This window comes from Pungitius pungitius, chromosome 18 (assembly GCF_949316345.1).
Source record: "Pungitius pungitius chromosome 18, fPunPun2.1, whole genome shotgun sequence".
NCBI classification, from domain to species: Eukaryota; Metazoa; Chordata; class Actinopteri; order Perciformes; family Gasterosteidae; genus Pungitius; species Pungitius pungitius.
In genome coordinates this window covers 9,900,225-9,925,848 of record NC_084917.1, presented here as the reverse complement: position 1 = coordinate 9,925,848, position 25,624 = coordinate 9,900,225, and the positions used below count along the sequence as shown (strand labels likewise).

At 46.1% G+C, this 25,624-nt stretch overlaps 1 protein-coding gene across 1 annotated transcript in view; it reads right to left on the bottom strand.

Moving 5' to 3' along the window:
* Nucleotides 1–25,624, bottom strand: part of LOC119226322 (poly [ADP-ribose] polymerase tankyrase-1) — a 47,447-nt gene that overhangs the window by 9,618 nt on the left and 12,205 nt on the right. The window contains exons 5-17 of the mRNA XM_062558883.1: nucleotides 18,528–18,564; nucleotides 16,374–16,449; nucleotides 8,795–8,889; nucleotides 8,258–8,324; nucleotides 7,866–8,052; nucleotides 6,143–6,264; nucleotides 5,960–6,051; nucleotides 5,761–5,839; nucleotides 5,029–5,200; nucleotides 4,616–4,695; nucleotides 2,307–2,452; nucleotides 2,000–2,165; nucleotides 104–323 (exon numbers count right to left, since the gene is read on the bottom strand). Of these exons, the coding sequence (XP_062414867.1) occupies nucleotides 104–323; nucleotides 2,000–2,165; nucleotides 2,307–2,452; nucleotides 4,616–4,695; nucleotides 5,029–5,200; nucleotides 5,761–5,839; nucleotides 5,960–6,051; nucleotides 6,143–6,264; nucleotides 7,866–8,052; nucleotides 8,258–8,324; nucleotides 8,795–8,889; nucleotides 16,374–16,449; nucleotides 18,528–18,564 (1,539 nt within the window). The remainder of the gene's footprint in view (nucleotides 1–103; nucleotides 324–1,999; nucleotides 2,166–2,306; nucleotides 2,453–4,615; nucleotides 4,696–5,028; nucleotides 5,201–5,760; nucleotides 5,840–5,959; nucleotides 6,052–6,142; nucleotides 6,265–7,865; nucleotides 8,053–8,257; nucleotides 8,325–8,794; nucleotides 8,890–16,373; nucleotides 16,450–18,527; nucleotides 18,565–25,624) is intronic.

The following is a 25,624-nucleotide window of genomic DNA, read 5'->3' as shown; positions in this document are numbered from 1 at the left end:
GACCCATCCAGCAAGTATAAGTCTGCCTTTACCACCGAGTAACCAGGGCGGAGCCTGCTTATTAGAATGAACCGGTTGTTTTTTTTTTTTTCATGCATAATACCTGCAAGGTGCAGAGGCGTGGAGTTGCGTCCCTGCGTGTCCCGACAGTTGATGTTGTCGGGGCTGCATAACTTCTGCACCCGGGCCAAGCAGCCCTTTTTGGCGGCGTCCAGCAGCGCGGCGTCTCCTCTCAGCAGGTCCTGGATGTCGGTGTCGCCGTCCTTCACCAGGTCCAGCGGCGTGTTGCCGTCCCGGTTCTTCTTGGTGGGGTCTGCGCCGTGCTGCAGAGTGGAGATGTTAGAAATGGGAGTTTGATTGCAGACAAAACAAGGAATGTTCAGGCTGAATGCTGGAAGAACCAAAAAACATCACATCCCAAAATTAGAAGCCCCGTAGAAAGCTTCACTTAAACACGACGAAGGATGGCGGTTGTTCACCGAGAGAAGAAGAGAGGGATGTAAAGGCGGCAGAGAGGTGGGGAGACGGGACATCCAGTGAAGTGGAAAACGCCACAACCCCCTGGAGACCGACGCGTTTTATCTTTCAACCGTCTCTGCTCAGGTTGTGGTTTTACTTGTCACTTCATTGTAGCGTTTGAAAATCTTCTCATTAAAATGTGATGTTGTGGGACAACTCCCTCGGGCGTCTCCTGCCGGCCTAAAACTGTCCGTTATACGACTTTCAAGATTGAATTTCCCATTTAAAAATCTATTTTTTATTTTTTTACTTCTCCATAATCTGATTTTTCTGCCCTACTTCTCCATTTCTCTTTGCTGCCTTAATCATACTCTCATTGTAATTTATTCGCTAACCAGGAAAATTATAATAGAGAGCCATCCAAGAAATAATTGGAGGCATTTGCATATTAATGTGTCAATTTTGTTGCTTTTATTGGATTCTGCCCATATGCAGTTCATGGCAAACACATTTCAACATTTTAAAGTTTTTACTTGAACAAATAAGAATAGTGGATGGATCTAATTGCCAACGATAGTATGCTACCGTGTTCACAGTGAATGCGTATTAGAACGAAAGCCAAAAGAGTCTAAATCACAGGCTTATTAGACTGAGCCACGGCTTCCCACACCGGGAAGAACCGATCACCTTGTGTGTGCTTTGCCCACACTAAAACCGCACAGGTGACTTAATCCAAGATGAAATGTGAATGGTGAGGTCTTTGGGGATCGTTAGTTAGTAGTTATTAAAGGACGCATCCTTCTTTCTTTCCTTTTTTCTGCAGACGGAGGTAACCGAGTTCAGACTTGAACTGATTATTTAGTTATTATCATCATCATCAAAACTATCAACTGTTAATGGTGTCCACAACTACTGCACAATCACCCTGTCAATCATAACATGTTCCAAGGTTAAAAAAACTCCTTTCCCCAATTTAAATCAACATGCATTCAGTACAGCATTTCACACCTACGGGTTAATACAACGTTCCACTCTGCGTTTTCCCCGGCAAAAGAAATGCTAATGGCTCATTTCGCGTTTCCATCCTCTACTTCCCCTTTCCTTTCTTTGTCATTTCGCCTACGCCTTTGTCCAGAACTACTTAATTCTCTGGGAACCATTACACCAAAGAGAGAGAAGCCGCAACGATCATGAATACAGCGTTAATCTAAATGTGTTAGTCGTTTTCTTCAGTCATGACTTCTAATAAGTAGGATTCCATTTCACCCGAAAAGATGGCGCACACACACACACACACACACACAAACACACACCAGTGTGAGTGAATCATCACTCTTTGTGATTTGCAACTGCTGCAGTGAACTGTTGCAGTCAGTCTGTTTTTGAGTCTGAGCTTGTCGTCTCACGTTGCTTTCTGTTTGCTTAATCTTATGTTTTTGTAAATCCATCCTTGCTCCTTTCAATACGTAGCACTAGTATCATTTGCACTGGAATGACATGAATTTGTATGCATTCGTGGCGTTGGGGGCAGAGGTCGAACCTTGAGCAGCAGCTTGCAGATCTCATATTTGCCCTTGGCGGCGGCCTCGTGGAGCGGCGTGAACTTCCACAAGTCGGCCACGTTGACCGAGGCCCCGTGTCTGACCAGCAGCTCGGCCACCTCGTAGTGACCGTACGAACAGGCATTGTGGAGGGGAACCAGGCCACTGTGAGGGGGGGGGAAACACACACATTTCTTTGCTTTACCATTAGAAATGATTACCTTCCATAACTTTACTTGAACTCTCTACATCATGATGTAAATCCAAAAAATCTGTGTGTAAATGTTCATGTTTAAAGGGTCGCACCCTTTGTCCTTGGCGTGCACGTCGGCCCCGTGGTGCAGCAGGTACTCCACCACCGTCACTCGGTTGTAGCCGGCAGCGAAGTGGAGGGGGGTGGAGTGCCTCCCCTCCAGGTCTCTGCAGTTCACGTTCTGAGCCGTACACAGCGACTGGAGGGGAACGGAGACAAAGAGGGAAGATTACAACGAGTATCGGTTCTGAAAGTAAAAGCGCTCATCAGGCGAAAATAAAAAAGGCTGCAATGTCTGGCTGCAGAACCAACCACGTTGGAAATGATCGGGTCTGTAACGAGGCTTTGAAAATGAGATGATTTCAAGAGGGTTTTCATCAAGGCTTTTTTTTTTATGCTCAAGTGCAATAAAACCACATTCTCTCTGAAAATGGATGATGAGCCGCAATTAATAATTGAGATCTGACAGACTGAGAGGAGTAAAACTAGCGTGAAATGGAATCCCTTTTTTCTCTTATAAACAAATATGAACAGGAATATTTCTCCGTTCCAGCTTCCCAGCAGGACGTATTTATTTGGAGTTGGTGTCACTGTTTATTATGATTACTTTTAAGGTGTAGCATTGTGACAGATTTTCCTAGCGGGTGAACGACGGTGTCACACACTGTTCGGATCCTGAAGTCCCCCTAAGCGCTGGTCTATAATTATCTTTTTTTGTTCCCATTAAAATCAAAGCAGATAAACCGAGAACAAAATCAAACAGGAACAAACTAGAGAAAAGAAACCAAGAAAGAGAAAATGGGAAAAAGAGTAACACTGTTCCTCGCCCCCCTGCCGTGATTTATGATGAAAAATCGGTCTGTGAAACGAAATGTGTGAGAAGTGGGATTTGAGGGGAGAAACAGCAACAATATTGAAGTTATTAACTGAGGTTGGTTCAGGTCTGCTGAACCGAGGCGGACCCCCGCTGTTCACACAAACTACGTATTATCTTGTAATAAACCCAATCAAACCTGCGAGGAGACACTGTGTGAAAGTTTCCTGCTGCCATGCCACTCGACAGGAAATGATGAAAAGGAAACATGCCGCTGTAATGTATATCTGGCACCAATGTGGACTGCAAGGTTTGTTCCATTCATCCTTAAATCGACAATTTGGGTGAACTATTTGCTCGAGTAAACACAAACCGTTGATTTCATCCTTCTAATTATATTTTTAAAATGCTGCTGCTCTCTGACCCCTCCTCCAGGTTGACCATCCCTCTAACAGTCACAGTCATCAGTAGCTACATTGCACAGTTGACCCAACTCTGCTTATATGTGTGTGTGTGTGTGTGTGTGTGAGGTCAGACCCGGAGCCTCCCTGCATACCTGCCACGGCGTCACTCCTCAGACTCTCACAGACCGGTGTCTGTCTGGACAACCCCATTACAGTCCGTCTCCGCGTTTAAAGACACAGCCATTTTCACTCCACACCAAGCACTTCTGTCAAATCCTTTGCCAGATCGTAGCAGGTCACTGGCATTTGGTGGGTGGTTGCATCCGAGGCATATTTCACAGCATCCTGAGCGCCTACATGCTTAAACACGAGTGGGCCCGGTGCAACTCAAACCGCTGTGTTTATGTGGGTCGGCACTCTCGTGAGATCTGGGGACATTAGGCCCTTTTAAAAAAAAGCTTTGCAGTTTTCCTTGGATCGAGGTGGACCAAAACACAAAGTCCCCCTGACATTTAACAGAAATCAAAACTCCATCAAAGCAACAAGAGCAGCTCAACACTTTTTGTTACATTACAAGTAAAAAAACAAAACAAAAAGGCAAGATGATCAGAGTCACAATTGCATTGAGTTACTGTCAAATTTATATTACGGTACCCAAGTTTTCGGTCCAATCAATAGTTTCATCATTTCTGTTGTGCATCGCTGTTTCACATGAATGAAAGTCATTATTATAGATTAGATTTTCAATTTTTAGAGCAATTAACTGATATATTTATACGTTTCTTTCTCTCAGCCACTGAGCTCCTCGTGGGTCTGCATAACCTGCACAACGTCAGCTGACATTTTTAAAATCCCGTCTGTGTTCAATTTTGCGGTTGGACAAGTTCACAGCATTCCTCAGAACGGGATTCCACAATTTACAAACCTTAATGAAGAAATTAAAAAAAGATTTCTCCTCCCCAAGTGCTAATTATTTGATACAATCAGTGTCATTTATACCGATTTTATGTTTACTTCCATTTGTTAAAACGAATAGATTGATTGTTTGAAGGGGAAACTAAATGTTCTCTTCTAATGTGTCCTCCCTAAATGAAGTGCTGGGGACAATGTCAACAGTCAGATGCAAAGTTCCAAACCAAACTACCTTGACAGTGTCCAGGTCTCCGGCTTTAGCAGCTTCCAGAAGTCTGTAGTCCACATCGGAGTTCCTCACCGGGACGTTCTCTGTAGGGAAGAACAGGAGAACGTTGGAGAGAAACATAGAACACAAATGCTTTGTGCAAACATCGGGGGTAAAAAAGATAAACGTGTCCTCTTGCAGATGATGGAGTTCGGTTTGGAGTACATGGGCACAGAACTTTAAATACAAATTTTAAAAAATGTAAATAAATCTAGCTCTGCCTTTCACTCAATCTGCACCTCCAGGTTGAAAGTATCATTACTGACCTTACAAACCCAATTTCAGTTAATCTCCGCCGTTGCATAGCAACCGAAATGAGACACACACATATTGGCACACCGAGCCTCCCACACACGAGCGCACAAAGGGTGGCCCACCGTTGAGTATTTGCTGAACAGCCTCATTTCCCATCTGAGCAGCGGTGAAGCCCTGCAGGGACAACAGCGAAGCGTCCGCCCCGTATCCTAGCAACAGCCTGCAGGTCTGCAGGTGGCCCGCCATGGCCGCGCGGTGCAGCGCCGTCTGACCCAGAGTGTCCACGGCGTTCACCTGCGGACACAAACACCTTTGTGTGACGACTTTAAAAAAGAAAAAGACCAAAGTTTGCATTCTTTTTTTTTCTTTTTTATACTGAAAATGTTTAAATTCTTCAAAAAAAATCTCTCTTGAGAAACTCTTGAAACTATTCAACTCTTTTATCTTAGGTTAATTATTGGCGGTGACAGATATGCAATCTACTTGATCCGATTCCCCAGCTTCACCGACAACAACAGGTTGGGCAACAGGGGGAAAGGAACCAAGGACCAGGGACAACATTAACTACAATCAGCCATGTCTTGGTATTCATACCCAAATCAACATGCCTGTTGTGTGTATAGAGGTTACAAGAATAAATAGCGTTCCTATGACTTTTTGTCCCCATTGATAAAATTTAGTCGAGCCACCACTTTCCGGAAAAAGTCTGTATTCCCTCCAAGCAGAATATCACTTTGTATCCATCAGATTAATCGTATCAGCTGTAGACGTGAACTCACACATATGCGAAAGGTACATTTGCATAACGACATATGACAGTGAAAACCCTTTTACTTTTAAACACTGTGGTTTACCTTGGCACCGTGTTTCTGCAGGACCTCCATGATGTCATTATGAGCCCGCTCTGCTGCCACATGGAGAGGAGTCATGAAGCTACAGAGAGAGGAGAGAAACAGTGGCACTTTTACAGCCCGCGCTGATGTAAGCCCTCCCTGTACAAAATCATTTCTTTGCCCACGTGTGCGCAAATTAAGGATGGAAAAGAGCCCTCACTCTTTATTCTTCTCATTGACGCTGGCGCCTTTCCTCAGCAGCAGCTCCGTCACCTGCTTCCTCTTGGGGTGCGGCGATGCCACCGCACAATGCTGACACGCGGAGAGAAACATCACCTTAGCATCTCTCCACCTGTGTGCGTGTGTGCATACGTGTGTGTGTGTGTGTGTGTGACCGTCTCACCAGCGCCGTCTCGTGCGTGTGAGGGTGTTTGAAGTTGATGATCTCCATCGCCAGGGTCTTCTTGGCCTTGGTCACGTCAGCTTCTCGGGCGGCTTGAAGCAGCAAGTGGCCCTTAAACTCATCTGTACACAGAAGTGAAAGTGACTTTCAGTGAAAGTTTGCAGTGCACGTTGACAGATTTTTCCCAAAGAAGCCCGGAAGCATCTAAGAGCACAGAGGAGCGTCGGGCAATTTAACTGAATGAAAACCTTTCTACGCTTCACCAGCTTCTCGCCCGACCAAAACAACAAATGATTGCATTTGCAATGACCCTGCAGCGTCCAATACTTCAGAGATATTACTGCAAAGATTTTTATACCAGTGAACTAACAAGTTGTGACGCAACAGTTTGACTGCTTGAGTGGGAGCAGAAACATGTGAACCCCCCCCCCCCCCCCGACAGAACGCTCCGTCGGGCCTTTCTTATCGGCTGGCTGAGCGACAGCGCTCGTGCATTTTGAACCACGCATTTAAAAGATCGGATGCCTCTCAGAAGGAGAAGTGTCTTCAAAGGGAGCGGAGGGATGGTTGAAAACAAACAACATAAGAAACCACTGATAAATGGAGAGCAGAAGCAGCCTCAGGAGCTTTTTTTCCTATCAAGAGAACCTTGAAGTTGTTTTTCATCCTTTGTTTTTGTTTACCACTGCGCCTCATGACAGAGAGTGGCCTCAGTGTTTAAACAAATGTCAATCTCATTATTTAGAATACTGTACCGGTCCTTCTTACTGATTCTAAACCATTTACCCAAAACAATGTTCACTTTTTATAGGAGTGATCTGGACTAAATTTATCCATTGATTTTCTACTGTTGACAAAAAAAAAAATATCTCTCTCACATTTCCCGGCAACAGCGAGCTTAATATGAGGGTGTCAAGTACTTTTCACAGACGGTAATAGCCACATAACAATTTGCTTCGGGAAAGGACAAAGAAAAAAAAACAGCACAAAGTTTCTACTGAAACGCTGAATCCTGCTACTTTGTCTTAAAATCTGCACACTAGACGCACAGCAACAAGCTACTGTGCAGTCGCCGAAGGTATGAACACCGATTCCAGCAGCTAGATGGTCCATTTCTCAACTAGATGATTACAGCACATATCGAAATACGGTAAAACATTTTTGGAAGCGCTACTCTACAAAATGGACATTTTCAGTGTTTTAGAGTCTTATTATTGCAGCAAACATCCCTCTAAAATGCTTTTACAGACAACACAGCCTAATAAAAAAAAATAAAAAAAAACAGGCACAACTGTCTTTCGGTTCCACACAAACTCAGAATGGCTTATGATTAGAGCAGCACTTGATATTTGCTTTGATCGGATGAAGCAATGAGCGCAGCCGCAAGAGTACTCATTTGACTCATTTTACTAATTCACTTTCAAAGAGTCGCACAGAGCTTTCTGGCAGAGACAAAGACTTTCCTTGTCTACTTTGACTTTGCCCAATGCAAAGAATGAATTAAGCTCCCTTCTAACCCCTAATCGCCCCGTATGCAGCGGGCTGAAAACAACGGTTCTCTCATCAAAAGGGTCGAGATCCCCACTTCCCACTCCCGGGACGCTCAAATAAGTCCAACCGAGCGGCTCCGATCGCGACGGCGTTAAATGCACCCTTTCTTAAAACAAGCCATCCATTAAACTCAGCACGTTGCAGTTTGTGGAAATGAGGCGCCAGCGCTCACATGCGAGTCTCTCCTTGAGCTCGGGGGTGGGCGCCATGTCCACGGAGCTCTTGCTGTGGCAGTTGAGCAGGGTCGGGTCGGCCCCGTGACTCAGCAGCAGCGAGCAGACCTCCACCCGGTTTTTAGAGGCCGCCTCGTGCAGCGGCGTGAACTGCCACAGATCCATGGCGTTCACACACGCCCCGTGCTGGGAGGAAGAACAACGGGTGCTGGATTATTAAAAGGCAGGGAAGCGGTAGGGAAAAGAAGCAAAGGGTCAATTTATCCTTTAAATAATCCTAAAACGAAAAAAGCAGTTAGTCCCTAGAAAGCTCTGTTGAAGTTGGGACTTATCTGTAAAAAAAAAAAAAGTGTAAAATCGAGCGATATCGTGTGTGTGTGTGTGTGTGTACCTTCAGCAACAGCTCAGTGACTTCATAATGTCCATAGGAGCAGGCATTGTGTAGAGGCACCAGACCCCTGTCACAGCAAAACACAAAACATGTTAGTATCAAATAAGTGTGCATTTTGAAATGCCAAACAATAAATAAATACATAATTGTATATTAGACAGAGCTTTGTGCTTGATCTCTCCAATATAACGCTCTTTAGTTCAACAACTCACACAGAATGCTAATGTGGTCCAACTGACAGCTAAAGTCAAAATTAATCTAATCTCATTGCGCGGCCTAGTTTCCCCAAATTTGTGATGCATAAAGCAGGATAAATCCTGCAACATTCTCCAAAGGGAAATCGGAGGAGGGGAGGTGAGCCATTAATGATGTAATGATGATGAACAAATATTTACCAGCCTTCTTGCTACCGTCTACCACTGATATTTAGTATGTCCAAAGGTCAAACCGTCGGCCTTCTTTAGAAGCCTGTTAATTGTTCTTGTTGTTTTTGTTGTTGTTGTTGTTGGGGGGGGGGGGGGGTGTGTTTGTACGTACCCCTTGTCCTTGGCGTGGACATCTGCTCCGTGCTGCAGTAGCAGCTGAACTATCCTCACCCGGTTGTATCCTGCTGCCAGGTGAAGCGGAGTGGACTGGAGAGACAGGAAGTAACACACAGAGAGAGAGAGACACACAAAGAGAAACCACAAGAGCAAAATGGGGGGAGGGGGGGGTAAGAGAGACAAAACAAGAAGCAAATGTTAGCCCACACGTTTGTTCAGTCCTGTGTGCAGAGGAGGAACACATTCTGGTTCTGACCGAGCAGCCAGACGTGCATCATTTCTCAATGAAAGACTTTTCAGAGAGACATAAAGGCCAACTGCATTTTTCACCATAAGCTGTTGATACGCTGCAGCTCTGAATGCTTTGAGATGGGACTGAGATGAGATGGCTTCTGCTCTCCATGCAGTGCTTCCTCTGCATGCTGCCCGCCAAGGCCATTCTTCTTTTAAGCTGGTGTGATATCCACTCTGTCATGGCCTCTCCGTCAGGATTTAAAAGCCTTTTTTTTTTTACATTTACTGGATGAATTGGGGATCAAATTGTGAATAAGACTGGGATTAAAGCTGCTGCATGGAGCAGGCACATCTAATTCGTAGATAGCACACACTGAGCCAACTAGAAATGTCCATTTTGCACTGACAGGCAAGAGACAATGTGCCTTCCAAAACTCCTTAAATTCACGAGAATCAAACACAGATCAAAATAAAATATGCCTTTCCTCATTTAAGTTTGGTGTTACTTTACTGAAGACACTGTATTGTTCTAATTAATACATGCCGTCCGTCACGTTGTCCTCGGTTGTTGAGGTTTCACTGACTGTTTTTGGTGAGCAGCGCAAGGAGGAACAACAATCTCACACATGTACTGATTGTAGTGTTTTCAGTAATGTCAAAAGATGGAAATTGTGTGAGATGTCACAGTTCCATTTGTAGACGTAAGCCTCCACGGCCTTTTAGACACAACTAATCAACTGCACTCCAAATCCTTGGGTGAGGCGACCCGGTCTCAGGTCGGCATGTGAGCTGCTCCTGCTCGGGCCGGCCGATGTCCAACGAGGTAACGGCTCTCGACTCGTTCCGAGGATCGGGTCGGCGCATCGCGAGGGATTCTGATGACAACAACATTATGCTCTGAACGATGAACACGGGTCACGACTGCAAGGGGGAAAGCAGATGTGACTCCTGTCAACAGGAGGCAGAGGGGATGGATCTGCATCCAGGCAACCAACCCTGCTTCCGAAGCCACGATGCTAAACTATGTCAACATCGAAAATATTATTCTGTTCACTAAATGCTGGTTTGCAGGGTGCAGGTTCCCTCACCTTCAGACTACATTAAGAAAAAAGAATAGTGCAACTCTCAAGAAGGATCGGGTTCAACTGAAAAACTGCCTTTTCCGTCTTTCCCATCAAAATAAAAAGTAAAGTGAAAATATAAGTCCGGCTGCCACATCTCTTTGAGCCCGTCTCCGGGTTAGTTCTTGCAGTGGCAGAATGTCAGAAGCTTTTTCGGAAAAACAGATCATCATGAGTGATCTGGTGTGCTCCGATGTGAAGCAGCAGCCGAAGCGGCGAGTCACTGAGGCTGAGCCGCGGGGACAGATGGTGCACTCACATCTACCGGATGTGACAGCGGCGTTTGGAGGGAGCGGGACGCGGTACACAGTTAGTCATCATCCTCATCATTAATGCAGCGTGGGCCTTTGTAGTATATTGTGAGGATAAAAAAGAAACGGGGGGGTCGGGGGGGGGGGGACACAGTGTGTAAACCAGTGATCAGTTCATGAGAACATTTACATACAAATAAATCGCCTTAAACCTTGCTGCCGGTGAGTCATCGGTTAGGCGACACACAAACACACACACACACAGAAACACATAGTTGCATCACTATGATGTTGTTGCCAGGGTCAGATCCAGTTTAAGCTCTGCCTCCTCAATCTGTCAATCCTGTGAGAGCAGTGGGTACATGCATGTTTTCATGTGTGTGTGTGAGAGAGAGAGACAGTCAGTCTCGTCTTGCATTCTCCAGCCCATTTGGATTCAAGTCATGCTAAAGCAGCTGCAGATGAAAATGTTATTACGATGGTCTACTGTGACCTCAGCAGCCATAAACCCACAATAATCTCAAGTGTCACCCCTGCACCATCCATCTGGTCCGAATACATTCAACATCCTCAAACTTCCACTGCACCATTCTCTTGTGCTGTGAGTTATGACGCAAAGATGTGACGTTCTAGTTGAATTTTCTCGCTTGCTCCTTTAAGAAAGTGCAGCAGCACGATGTTGGGGGACGTTCCTGTGCTCACAGGAGCATAATATCTCTGATGCTGCAAGTTTAGAGGATGTCGACCAGTGACAGCTCATAGCTTATGACCCTGACATGACAAATTAAATAAGTATTCAAGATACCGAAGGACGTGAGAACGAGAGCCCGCTGGGCCCATGAAACATATTTCAGCTTTTGATCTTTTGGTGCTAGTCTTATGTCCATAAAGTGCTTGGATACATTATGACGTGTGATGCAACGAAAGTGAAAAACATATATAACATATTTCAGAGCGAGGCGACCGGCGCTCACAGTGACTCACTGAGAGTCTCAATAACAAAAAATATAGAAAGCATTCTGTTGTGTTTTAATCACCTAAAAGCCTTTCTGTGGAGGGGTGGCTGAGGGGGGAGGGGGGGGGAACAAAGGAGGCCGATGTGGGAGGAAAATAAAAGGAGGGAAAGAGACGCGCAGGGCATGTTAAAGCCAAGATGGAAAATACTAATCTTCCCGTCTGAATTCCCTCGGTAGCCCCCCCCCCCCCCCCCCCATGAAAGCTATCCATCGGACTGGTCGACTGGACGTCTCCTCCCATCACGCAAAACGCACCAGTCGGCCATCAACGGTATAAACTTAAAGCACTAAAACGGCATCAAAAATAATTTGTCGGACGATCGCGGATATAGCTCGCAAGTTCAGATTCCACGCATCTAGACACAATATGATGGGGGGGGGGGGGTGTAATCTGCCTTTGTGTCACTTCCTCTGAGAGGAAGTGACACAAATCTTTCCTCTTTTTTTAACCTCTCATTCATCCTAATCTCTCCCTCCTCGTCTTCTCTTTACGAGCATGTCAACTTGTTCCCATGACAACGGTAGGCCTCTAGATGCTGGACCACCAGCCCTGGATCAGTGCAATGATCCATTTGATTAAAAAAAGAAGATACAGTTAAATCTAAAATAATTAGACTCAGTGTTAGTTTAAACAAACAGTGGAGCATCCATTTTTTCAGTGGTTCCCAAACTAGGGGCAGGACCCCCAGGGGGGGGGGGGGGGGGGCTTCATCACAAACCCTAACACAGCCACGGCCGTGAAATTAATAATAAATAAAAAGGTAAGAAAACGTGAGCGAAACAGGACTAAACACACACTGTGTTGTAATCGCACACCTGCAGCGGCTCATGTTACAGGTGGCCGGGCGCAACAAACATCCAGAGAGAGAGAGAGAGAGAGAGAGAGAGAGAGAGAGAGAGAGAGAGAGAGAGAGAGAGAGAGAGAGAGAGAGAGAGAGAGAGAGAGAGAGAGAGAGAGAGAGAGACGTGCAGCATCAGGAAGGCAGCAAAAAAAGATCCGAATATTAGAAGGAAACCCATTTTTGGAGTTTGACAGCAAAGGTTTGGGAAAAACTGCTTTAATTTGTCCTTTATTCTTGGAGCCGCCTTTGTACGCAGGTCAGGGCTGCACTTCAGCAGGTGGACACGCTAACAAGAGGAGTGGTGTCTAATGACTCGATCAATATTAGCAAATCTTTGTGCTGTTAATTGACACACAAACAAACACACACACACACACACCCCTCATCTGGGATCGCAAGGATATCTCGGATATCACCTGTCTATCTATCGGCAACTTATTTGTTGTCTTATTTTTAATCAGACATCTCTTTTATGTATCTGCTGATAGTCATCATTCAGATAAAAAAGCTCATACCTCAAGTGCATTACTTCTAAAATTATAGGTGGAGTGAAGAGTTCCATGTTGTTATGTGGTTGATGTTTATTTTAGCCTTTGAGCTTCTGTTTATGACAGACACAGGTTTAGTTGTCATCTAAAAACTGCCCTGACCATATGTTTTTAATACTGTACTAGGTAAAGTTAAATAAATAAGGTAAAACTTTCCTGCAGGACAATTGATCTTTGGTGAAAAGAAGTCATGTCTGAAAAGATATTTTATTCATCGGTCCCAACTAAACCACTATAGCGTTTTCTACCATTTGAACCATAGCACCCCTCCAACAACAACAAGCCGTGGGCCTGCGTGAAAGAAGAAGGTCCGATGTGTCACTGAAACAACTTCATTAAAACTCCTCCTCGCCCCGTTTGTCATCTGTCACCTGAAATGCTTCTGGATATTTCTATAATTTGCTCTAAAAGAGCAGACTTCCAATAACTTTCTCAGGAAAATGGCCTTCAGGTTACATTCATACGAACAGGCCTCGCCTCAGATCCCGGGTGGGGGCAGGGGGGGGTTCTACCGGTGTGCCGATGCAGGGATGTAAGCAACGGAAATGAAAACCTCCTCATTCCCAAAACAGGCTCAAGGAAAGCAGGCGACCTGAGGTACATCGCAACTTCTCCTCACAACAACGGCGGGTTTCTGATGCTCTGTTCCTGAAAAGTTCACTTTCCGAGATGAATATTTTCAGCACACTCGGGATGGTAAACACTCTCAGCATCAGCAGGATAAGCTCCCATAATCAACATTTAAACAGGACTTCAATCAAAGTCGTTCTCCTCCTCCTCCTCCTCCTCCTCTCTCCCTCTTCTCTCTGAATGTGAATCTTGGTCGTGTTCTTCTCGCCCTTTGAAGTGCCAGCCAGCCGGGCTGCGGGTGGGTGTGATGATTCTCTCTGGTAGGCTGCGGATCCAAAAAAAAAAAAAAAAGGCAAACACCAAATCCACAACAGCAGGAGCTCAAGAGGGTCCAGAACATGAAAGATGAGACCTAAAATCTGAGAGTCGGAGGGTCGAAGGCGCTGGAAGCAGCGAGCGAGGAAACAAACAAGTTGAAAAAGAAGGGGAAACAAATGATGTGACAATGGCCTCTGTGTGTGTGTGTGTGTGTGTGTACACATCCGTGCAATGGGTAGTCAGAAAGCACATACTTTTTTTTCCTGAGGCAGCAATGTCTGCAAGAGTAAGTGTGCGGGCGTGTGTGTGTGTGTGTGTGTGTGGGGGGGGGTGTAGGTTTCAATAGAGGCAGCGTGATAACACTCTCCACTCAGCTGTGTTAATCATATCCCACTCTGATGGGCCCTCAATCATACGCCTGCTCGCACACGCACACACACACACACACACACACACACACACACACACTGTTATACTGCTATTGTCGGCACTGTAAAGTGTAATAAAATGTTGTGCAATGCAGTAAGAAGAAAAAGCTCTTTCTAGAAGTGTGGAGGAAATGGATGGATTGGGTACACCTCTAAGTGACAACACCTTGTTTCAGAGACATGAACCTTTAAATTCCCCCTCAACGGCGCCCACTCGATTAGAAAATCTGTTAAACGGAACTTCAAAGGCATCACCACTTTGAGGCAAGAAAGGTTGCCACATAACAGTGTACATTAACTGGAACTAAAAACCTAGAAAGGACCTTCCCAGAACTACAGCACAGGGGTGTCCACACACTTCAGGTCACACAGTGTCACTTTGAATCTGGTTTTCTCTCCGCTCTCATCCGCGTGCGTGTCTTTCAATGTCTGTGCAAACGGAGCGTTTTTTTTACTTCAGCCAAGAGGCATTTGCAGTGCACATCTATGCTTTGGATTTGTTTGTGTGTGCCACTGCATGGTTGAAGAGCAGAGACAGACAGCCTGAGCCACTTCGGATGAAATGAAACAGATAAAAAAGAATGGGTGGGAGGGCGGGGGGTGGAGGGGGCTCTTATTCGATTGAAAGAGAAATATCGTTATTACCGATCATAAAGCTCCTGCTGTGCTGTTTTGTCCATGATTAGTGTCGTTTTAACGATTTGTGTGGGATGATTGATGTGCAATGCCAGTGTAATATTTAGCATGAATTCTGTTCAAATGTTATCGCGTCAGGATCTTCTTTCTCAATCTAAATCGCTTCTCATGTTTCAATATAATGGTCTGTCACTTATAGTTAGTCATTAAATGTCCATTTCTTTGTCAGAATAAATTGTCAAGATTGCTTCGTTGTCTCTTTTTGAATAACTTTCTTCTTCCGTTTACACTCATCACACTACAAAAGATAGCCGATATCATCACACTTTTAGCCTGTAAAGAAACCAATCAGGTATGACGTGCTTTTCATTTGAACCCTGCCTTCAAAGAAAAAGAAGAAAAGGTAAAAGTCTGCATTGAATTTAAATGAAAGCTAATGATGGTTGCACACTCATATTTGCCAGCAGACTGATTTCCATTATTGGATTTACTCAAAGGACGAGCATGACAAGAGGGAGAATGTGAGCTGTCACTCACTTTCATCCAATACATGAAGCTATTGCGCTAAACTCACTGAATAATTTCTCTTAGGAGTGGGAATGTAAATCACCATCACCCCGTAATTGAAATACTTTTTTTTTTTATTAAAGAAATAAAACTGCACTGCTGTGAAAATATATTCCATCCACTGTGCATGACCTCTTTCAGCCTGAGCAATTAGAGTGTTACACAGAGAGAGAGGGCTCAGGAGAGGTCACTCCAGCACACGGCTTTCACTGCTCGCCTCATCTACTAACGAACCGCTCTATCGCAACGATACCTCGTCTTTGTCCCCCGCCGTCTCCGAAAGAATTTCAAATAACACGTTGATATGAAGGCTGGGCATCATCAACAGCACCCGGAGTTATAGGAAGGCACATTCCCAGAGGCTGTCATGGCGTTTATGTGTCAAAAAGGCTCCTTCGTGCGGATAACAGTATTTATTTGTTTTAATTTTTGTTGTTTTATATCCCGGGGACTCATTAGCCAGAATAAACCAGACGTACCCTGAGACTCGACGCACCCGCACCCCCCATCCTGAGGCCCGATGGTCACCAAATAACATCAGAGTGCTTCGGATGCTGAGCAAAATGCATTCAGCATGTAACGGCTCTCTTGTGACAAACACTGGGGTCACGTGACCGGCAGGCCACTGCAGAGCAGATGCTTGATCTCGATGTTAGATGTTCGGGCCTTTAACTAAAAGACAGAGGTATCTGTGTAAACTATGTGTAGCACTCCTCGGTGCAAACTCAAGTCTTCAAAAGAAAGGAATCGGAGGAAAATGTTTTCACATGACATGAGCGCATCTGATCTTTTGGTACGTTCCTCCGTCCACCAAAGAGGCCGGACCGGCACCGTGTGTTCTGGTCAGTGATTGGTCGTGCTCTGCTGCTGTTCAAAGTGAATGCGAGCTCCCGCCTGCTCGTTCCAACGAGCAAGAGAGCCCACTCAGGTCTGCCCCGCTGCTGCAAATTACAGCAGGTAATTCACTTTCCCTTCCGGGAACTGTGTGTGTGTGTGTGTGTGTGTGTGTAAGTGAGTGCGTTCGTGCATGTTTTTCCTCTTACCTTGCGGCCGTCGCTAGCGTGGCAGTTGACGTTGAGCGGCGTGAGCAAAGCCATTAGCTTCTCCTCGTTTCCACTCCTGCCGATGTGCACACACAGAAACACACACGTTAGACGCCACGGAGAGCGTAGGGGGGAGAAAATGAGGAGGAGAATGAGACGGATGGGGGGGGAAACGCGAAGGATTCTGTCCACACCAAAGGAATGTTTGAGGGATGGATGGAAAGAGCGGGTTGGTGTGCGTGTTTGTGTGCGTGCGGGTGTTGTGTGACCCCGGCGAGCTGAAACAAATTGGCCGGAGGAAGCCATTTAGCCGAGCCGCAGTGCAGCGGGGGATTTTGTTTATGTTGTTGAGCCGTGCTTCCTGGTTCCTAGGCACACTGCCCCGGCATTGAGTGGCCACGAGGAGAGAGTTGCCAAGGCAACGGCCAGCACAACCATCATTCCCGTGACAGCCGTAAAGGAAGAAGCTGTCAGATGGAAAGAAAGGGATTATTCTTCTCTGGTCCTGTGCTCCCTTGCTCTCCTCCTCCCCTTCTGTTTTTGAGGGATGGAGACGTTCACATCCTTCCCATCTCTCCTCTCACTGCTTTTGTTTTTCCTCCAACTACCCTCTCACTGGCTTCTCCTTTAAAACGGACCACCCTCAATCTCTCACTCTCAGTTGCTTCTTCTCCACATTAACATCAGCTGCACCGCCGCTCCAGCCCCCCCCCACCCCCTGATTTGCTCCCGCCTCACACAAGGGAGCCTTCATTTGGGTGCAAACATCTTGAGAATGTGTGTTCTGCGAGTTATAGCGATGCCACTCAGAAATAAAGAGGAAACACTAAGTAGCGGATTGACACCTTTAGCTCACTGTGCGAGGATGCTCGCTGTGACCCAAAGTAAAAGGGAAGAAAAACCACAATATCCTAGAAGCTATTGGAACAAACAACACTGAGGGGAAAAGATATCCTCCTGACAAAAAATGGCATTGGGGACGAGCCAGTCAGCGGCTGAGCTGTGATGGAGGCCCACGGAGTTCACAGTTCACACTTAAACAGCCTGCTGACCCCATAACACACAGGGGTACTGCTGTGCTAGGCCAGCTGCTTCCCTGTGCGTGTGAGAGTGTCTGTGTGTCCCTGAGAGAAGGAGATAGACAAGAAGAGAGAGAGAGAGGCTGTTGAGGCATTGAGCGCTCAGCCACACACACACACACACACACACACACGCACACGAAAGCTTTGCCATTTCCTCATGCAATCGACTTAAGCACAGACAAGCCCGTTGCCCACGTGCACTGCCTGCAACCATAACTTGCCTCCAAAATGCAAGTATCACTGGCCCACATGGTCTCTCAATCCGATAAAAACTTGAGCTGAGTGCAAGCGTGAGTGTGTGCGCGCGGTTGTAGTTGTGGGGGGGTTGGGGGGGGGGGGGGCGGGGAGAGAAGCTGCAAGTAATAAACCATTTGACACAGAATTGAGAGTTGAAGGGGAAATGAAGGCGGCAGCAATTGATGGAAGACAAACAAAAGAAAAGGAAGCTTAAGTGATGGAGAGACAGAGGGAGAAGAAAGGAGAGAAAAGGGAACCAAGATAAGAAGAGGAGGCGGGGGGGTGGCAGAGGGGAAGGATGAGGAAAGGAAATGATAGAAGGCTAAGAAAAGAAAAGAAGGAAACGGCAGAAAACAAGAGAAAAGAGAAGGAATCCCAGAGGAGGAAGGAAGGAATAGAGATGACAGGGGAAAAGACAGGAAATGAAGAAATAATGAATAAGGAATGAAGAGAGTAGAGGAAGCAAGAAAACAGGGAAATAAACAGGGACCGCAATCAGAAAAGTGGATCAACGAGGAGAGAAAGAGGAGGTAACAAAGAAGTCGGAAAAGGGAAGAAGATATCAAGAGGAAATGACAAGAGCCAGTGAAAGAAGAGGACAAGGACAAACGTGACGATAGGAGCAGAAACTGGAGAGGAGCGGAGAAGAAGGTAAGCATGGAAACAGGAGATGAGATGGAGCCAAAGGAAGTGAGGCATGTGAACAAGGAAGCAGGAGAGGGAATACAAGAAAGGATGACACAAGGCACCAAAAAGCAGAACAAGGCAGAAAAACTGGAAGGAGGGGAAAAATAAAATGTGATAAAAGCAGCACATGAGAGAGTGTGGTACTCACCTCGCCGCCTCCAGCAGCTCATCCTTCTTGTATTCACCTAGATGGAGGCAGAAGATCATAGTGTCAGACAACACACACCGACCACACGCACACACACATGATCAACCACACACACGTGTAAAGACACACACAGAGGGAGGATCTGTCCATTGAGGGGGGGGGGGGAGAAGACACCCTCTCTCTTTCCATCTCTACTCCCTCTTCTTTTCTTCTCTTCTCCCCTCCTCCTCCTCCTCCTCCTCCCCTCTTTCTCTGCCATTCTCGCTCAGCGCGCACCCCTCTGGCTCCGGTTGCCGTGGCGATGTGTTGCCGGCAGCGACCACAGCGCGTTCATTGTTTGGGCGACAGGCGGCCGGCTGTCAGGCGCCGTGCCTCTCTGCGTCCGTGTGTCCGTCCATCCCTTCCCTCCCCGCCGCGCTTGTCTGCCGCCAATCGTCCGCCGCTCATACCGCCGACCATCTTCCCTTGTTCAGCATCGTGTGTCTATCTCGCTCACTCTGCATTTTTTTTTCTTCCTCCTGTGGGCTCAGGAGGCTCAGAAATAAACAAACCACTCCCCCTGCCTCCCTCACAGCTCGACAGCTCTCTCTCTCCCTCCCTCTCTCGGCCCCGCCCCCTTGTCACAATGCACGCACACAGACACACCTTTCCATAGGAGTCTCTCTCAACTTTAAAATAAAGTAAAGAGCTGAAACCTCCACTCTCTCCAGTGGATTTGATGTGTCATTATTGTCAAGGAATAAAAATAAAGAATTGAACCGTAGCAGCGGAAATGACTCCTGACATTGTGTCCCTCCCAAGGGCCAAAAAACCCCCCACACACTTTCAACTACACTTTCCCATAATGCAACGCTGCCTGTACGCCATGGAGCATGTAGTGTGCCCGGCGAGACTTTTCTTTTTCTTTTGTTATCCTGGTTGTGTAAATTGGAAGCTGCGAGACAAGGCCTTGTAGGACTACCTTTGCACCTGTTACTGAAGACTCCCTTACGGACTTGTTCATTCATGCAAACCCGATGCATAAAGTTGCCAGAACATTCACTCAATTAGAAGAGGTATTATTGGAAATAACCTTAAAAATAAGAAAAAAATTATCAAAAGAAGGATGGATAAGTAAATGTAATACGGATGGAAATGGAAGGAGCATTGAGGGGGCGGGCTGTGTGTACGTGGCGACGGCGGCGCCGACGGACGGGTGGGGCAGGGCGAGGAGCGCAGAAGAAAGGTTACAGAGACGGGGGAGGAACAAAGGACTTGCAGATGAAAGGGAGAAGCAATGATTAGGGATCTGGAAACTGACATGCATGGATTTGACACAGTATAATTGGTGTTAGCGAGGCTAAGGCGGAACAGTTGGGGAGGTGGGGGGGGGGCGGGGAGAGGGCGAGAGGGATAATATAAATACAAAAGAGAGGAGAGGGAAGCGTACGGATACGGATCGAGGCGCTAAATCAGATGATGTACTTTTCAACCAATTTGTGTACCGAGACTGGTTTAACACTACTATCGGGTGGTAGCGCACCATCGCCGCCATTAAAGTGCATTACAAACAAATGCTTTCATATTCAGTTCATTCGACCACAGTTCTCCCACGTGGAGTAAACAGGCATAAACTTCACTCCCACATTGAACTTCATCAGTATGGAAATACAGCCTTAAGGGTTTCGATATCCTTCCCCGGTGGGGTGGAACAATAATTGTTAAAGAACTAATGAGTAATTTTCAGTGGTTTCAATCCTGTCACACGTGCATTTCCACCTCCACCTTTTACTGAAAATCTAAACAGTACTTTATGATTGATTAGTAAGGACAGGTCTGCCAGATTTTAATCAGTGTAACTTCCAAACTGGACGAGAAAACATATTTTATATCGCCATGTTCAGCTGAGTCGGCGGTCCCCCATATTCTGCAAATGAGCTGGAGCCAATGCAGGATTTAGTTGTTGGTTCCATTATTATTCACGCTTTGAGAGCTTAAGTGATTGTGACTCAGCAGTTTGAATTAGTTTCTCTCTCTTTCTCTCGCCCACACGCACACAGGCGGGCGCACACGCACGCACACACATGTATTAGTATGACTGTTAACCTGCTGCCACTTTGCACAACTTCCCACATCAAAACACAACAATCATACATTTGACCAGGCAACCGATGAGCGCCCAAATAACAAGGTGGATCAAGCAGTATTTTCTGACATAACATTTCATTTAAACCTGGCTGTGGTTTCCACTCTGCTTCATTACCACCAGGAGCCGCCAAAGAAATAAATTCTGCAACGTCCAATCCGAGACTGTGGTTCTTTAATGGATTAAAAGCAATAAACGAGGTGACATACCGATGTTGAAGCTCCTCGACACCGTACTGCAGTAGTTTGGTATCAAATCACTGAACCTGCTGCTGCTGCTGCTGCTGCCGCAATAAGACGTTGTCGCGTCCCCCACCTGGCTTGTGCGTCGAGTTGGCCCAATGTGGGCAGTGACAACATGACACGAAAGGAACCTCACCAAGGACGCAAGAAGACGAGGAACTGACTCAACTCATCTAAACCTAACCCAAAAGCTCAATGAAGCTATGGGGGAATGAATTTAAGCATGAATGGACACCTCTGAATCTGACTGGGTGAGCGTGTGAGCACGTCGCTCCATTGGCAGAGTGCAGTGGACACCGGTGCTCCCCATTTAAATTCAAATCGTTGTGTGCTTGAAAGCATGCCGTTCCTTTGCATGCACATGGGTGTGTTTGTGTGTGCGCCTGCGTGTTTATATCCACATGTATGTGAAGGGTGGGATAACAGGTTCGTGCAGAGGGGGGTGCAAGTCAATGTCAAACCGTCTCCTATGTCAATGTTTACCATGCAACAAGGAAGGGTTACGTGTGTCTCAATGTGTGTGTGTGTGTACTAAGTGGCACAGATGATGCTGACTGGACAATGAGTCGCCTCAGTGCCCAGCAGTCCGCGCGTGTGTGTGTGTGTGTGTGTGTGTGTGTGTGAATGAAACATCATTTATTTGTAGTAGCAGTTCATCTGCTGTTAAACAACAACTGGACTTCGAGTCGAGTCTGCGAGGTCGCGACTGCTGAGGCGGACCGGCGCAAACTGACACCAATCAATGGGGTTGGGGGGGTGGGGGGGGTAGTAAGTAGCTGGGGAAGGTGTGCGGCAATAATAGAAGAAGGTGTTTGACTGCCTCTGCGTACTTTGTTGTCATAACAGGAAACACACACTAGATGCTATACATACGGGTTTATAGACACCTGTAAAGACTCTATACCCATAGATAGTGATTTGTAATAGTTATATTATGACCATGTGGTGACCGTTCTGTAGTGCCACGGGGGATCGTGCCTGGATGAAATATGACATCACCACGCTGCCCCGGGGGCCCGTCGGTGTGTTCATTTTGACATCTGCTGAGGTTTTTCCAAACTTCCCCTTGCTTAGTTTCCGTCTCCAACTGCTTGAGCGACATTGTCCCCTGAGGGTGTGAGAGGTCTTCTCGGAGAAGGATTCCAAAAGTTTAAAAAAAACAAATGCTAATTGCCGATGGTATTTTTCTTTTTTTTCCTCCTCCTCCTCCTCCTCCTCACGTTGCGGCAGGACAAATTAATATGGAAAAGATTAGATCATATTGCATTTGTCCTGAGCGAGGCACACAAACGTGAGTCATGAAACCATAGAGGAGAAAGATGGGGGTAAAAAACACCGGTTTGCAGAAGATTTCGTGCGTGTAATAAAAGGTTGGGACTAGGTAATTTCAGCTGCAGGACATTGTTCTGAATGGGCTGAGGACACACACACACACACACACAGGCTCACTTTGTTGTGCGTCTCTTGCTGGGTCATTTTGGAAATGGGGCTAGGGCTCATTCATCACAGGTGGACCAAGTAATCGATGAGCATGCCACCGATAAAGGGAGGAGAGCTACACACTTGGCCTTGCAGACGCAGGGATTCACATTGCTCCTTGCACTCGCACACACACACACACACACACACACACACACACACACGCACGCACGCACACTCAAAAGGTGCATACAGGTGCAACCCTGCCTGCCTTTGTCCCCGCTGCATTAGTGGGACCAGGCGTTGGGAGCAGCAGGTTCTTTGTCACCATGTTCACGCACACAGCGACCACCGCTCCCCCCTCTTAGTTTCTGGGCCTTCGCGTGGCGTCCTGTCAGTTCGTCTCAGCGCTCTGTCCGTCACTGGAGCCGGCGAGCGTCTTTATCTTTTGCAAGTCAAACCGCCTTCGCTCGATGCATGCCCCCCCGTTGCTTCTTCTCTCCTCTCCTCTTCGTCCCTCCCACCCTCATTTTTCAACTTTCTCTGTCTCCGGTCCCCTCTTCCCTCATTCTCTTCAATTTGCCATCACATCTGTCGCGCGAGCGGCGGCACATTTTCTGCTACGTTAAAGCTGCCCTTCCACCGCAGACCTCTCTTCAGAAAAAAAACATTTTCTTTTTCTCCTTAGTCACAACCGAGTGGAAGTGCCTGCCGACAGCATGCCGTCAACGCGCAGCATGGCGGGGAGACGGCTTTAACGGAAACACATACGCAAACGCAATTAATGTCAAAGTACACCACGCTTCAAACTCTTTTTCACACAGCAACAGAAGGAGCGAGGGTTGGAGGGGGGGGGGGGGGGGGGGGTGGCAGGTTCCTCCGGTGGTCGACGGAAGGATCCTTTTTCAGTAGCGACATGGACCCACCTCCTCTCCGTCATGCAAATGACATGTAAATGAGTATCTTACGACCATGGGTTTGCCAAGTGTTTTTTTTTTTTTTTTCAAACTTTACTGAGAATGTAGCATTACACAGCGACCTGCAAGTAGCGCCGCGTCTTAAATAAAGATAAGTATGTTTTAACGCGAGGCTTTAGAAATCCACACAAATGGATTCTGTATGTGTTCATAAAGTTTGAAGCGGGACATTTGGCCAACGGGTTATTTTGCATGCGCGGTCCGTCTCCCATTGTATATTGTTCTAGCGTTGCCATGCCTCCCTGATTATTGCCATGTTCCCATTATCCGATCGGCAGGTCGCAAGACCATCGCCACCTTCCCATGATGAAATTGCACTTGTAAGTTTCCTTTATTCTGAGTTTGTATCCTTATGGTGGAAAAGTCGCTTGGGATAGAAATATGGGTGCCGTTACTCCTGAGGTTTTTTTTTTTTACCCCCTTTGCTTAATTAGCAATTATGGCTTTCTTGCATACAGTTTCCATAACTCTCTCTTGTCACTTATTATAAGCATCAATCATTATTACTGTCTCGTGGATAGATTTATTAATAGTTCAAACCTGTTTTCTTGGGTTTGAGTCCAGTTCTGGCCATCTGCCCGGGGTAGAAGCTGGCACAGGAGAAGCCATAAGCGTTGCGTGGGAGGACTGCCTTGTACTTGTTTCTACTTCCTTGAGATTATCCAAAAGGTCACGGTTTCCGTTTCACTCATTTATGGCATGATTTATTTGCCCATGTAAATGGCGTTTGGTGGATTTCTGCAGAGCCAACTCACCTGCTTGTCAAATAACCTGCCAATGAACGTTAAACATAAAAAAATCAAAGAATAATCTAGTTTTGACAGGGAAACCCCCATGAAAGTAAAGAAAAGTAGCAAAAATATTAGAAAAACGACAACAAAGCGGGTAAGAGCAATGAATATCTGCACTGCAGCAAAGCCCTACGATTGCAGTTTTCTTCTTTACAGATTACTTTTTTTCTCTCTCCATCTCATTTCAGAAAATCCTCGTATTTTTCATTTCTTTGTCAGTGACAGACTGGTATCTCCGCCTGTAACTCCTTCCCGAGGATGAAAAGCAAACTACAACATGATAACAGGGTGGAATTGAAAAAAAAAAAAAAAAAAGACTGACTGCCTTAGTGACAGAATGGAGCCGAAGCGAGATCCAAGTTCCAGGTGGACACTTCCACCTCCTGGGGAAGACATGCTGTAACCGTCACATCCTGAAGCCCAGCAGAGTGACAACGAATGATGTCCCGTCTCCAAAGTCAAGTTCTCTTCATGACAGTTCTCGAGTTTGAAATCAAAGTATGAGGGCAACTTTATTGTTAAATTGAGGCAGCAATGAATCAGGTGAGAACCAATAAGTTAATTGATTTTCACAGGGTACATTGCTTCAGTAAAAGTATAAGGATCCATCCAGGAAATGGAGAACAGGATGACCATGAAAATGTGAGTGAAACATGCTTCCATGCATGGATATGACATATTAAAAAAATAGATCCTGCACTGTTCATCCTATGGTCCATTGTTTTGACCAAGAGGAGCCCTACTCAGCTGCAGCATTGTACTAAAACCCAGGTATTGCACGTTTTAGACTTGCTGAGTGGTACTTTTTAATTAAAAAAAAATAATGAAAAGAGGGAAAAGACTGTTTTCCCATTCCTCAATTTTTCATTTTTTTATTTCAAGCCCATCTTTACAGTGGCTCCCAACTCGTGAAATACTACTCATATTAGACGCTCAGAGCAAACGGGGCAAACTCTCCACTTTACTGTTAGACGTATTAAACAGTTTCTTTTAAAAACCTCAATAGAACGATCAGAAGAGAGATAATTGATGAGAAAAGTGCATAAAGATTAGATGATTCTAGACACAAACCAGACAAGGCCAGCAGTTAAAGAGGAGGCGATCGACCACATCTTTTGAATCCAAAGAGCGCAACAAAAATGTATAAAGACACAAAAGGACTTTAGTGTGCGTGAATGGGAAACTTCATACTGGATGCCACCTGCTCGTCACTTGACCCAAAGCAAACAGCAACATGACAATCGGTTCATATCACAACGGGAAATGCGCTAAAGACACATTAAAATAGGAGAGGCCGAAGGAATGAGAAAGAGTGTGTGTGTGTGTGTGTTGACCGAGGTCCAGAGGGGAGAATGGATCTCTCCCGAGGCTCAGATGCAGCTCGTTTGTGAATACCAATCAGAGGTAATTAACAGCAGCTAATGGACTGCGTTTCTCACTCTCCATTTCTTCGTCTCTCTCCTGCCTCTTATCTCTTCAAGTGTTTCTCCCGGTTTCTCCTCTTTACCATGCAGCAACACTGACTTTAGGCTGCTTTACTCAC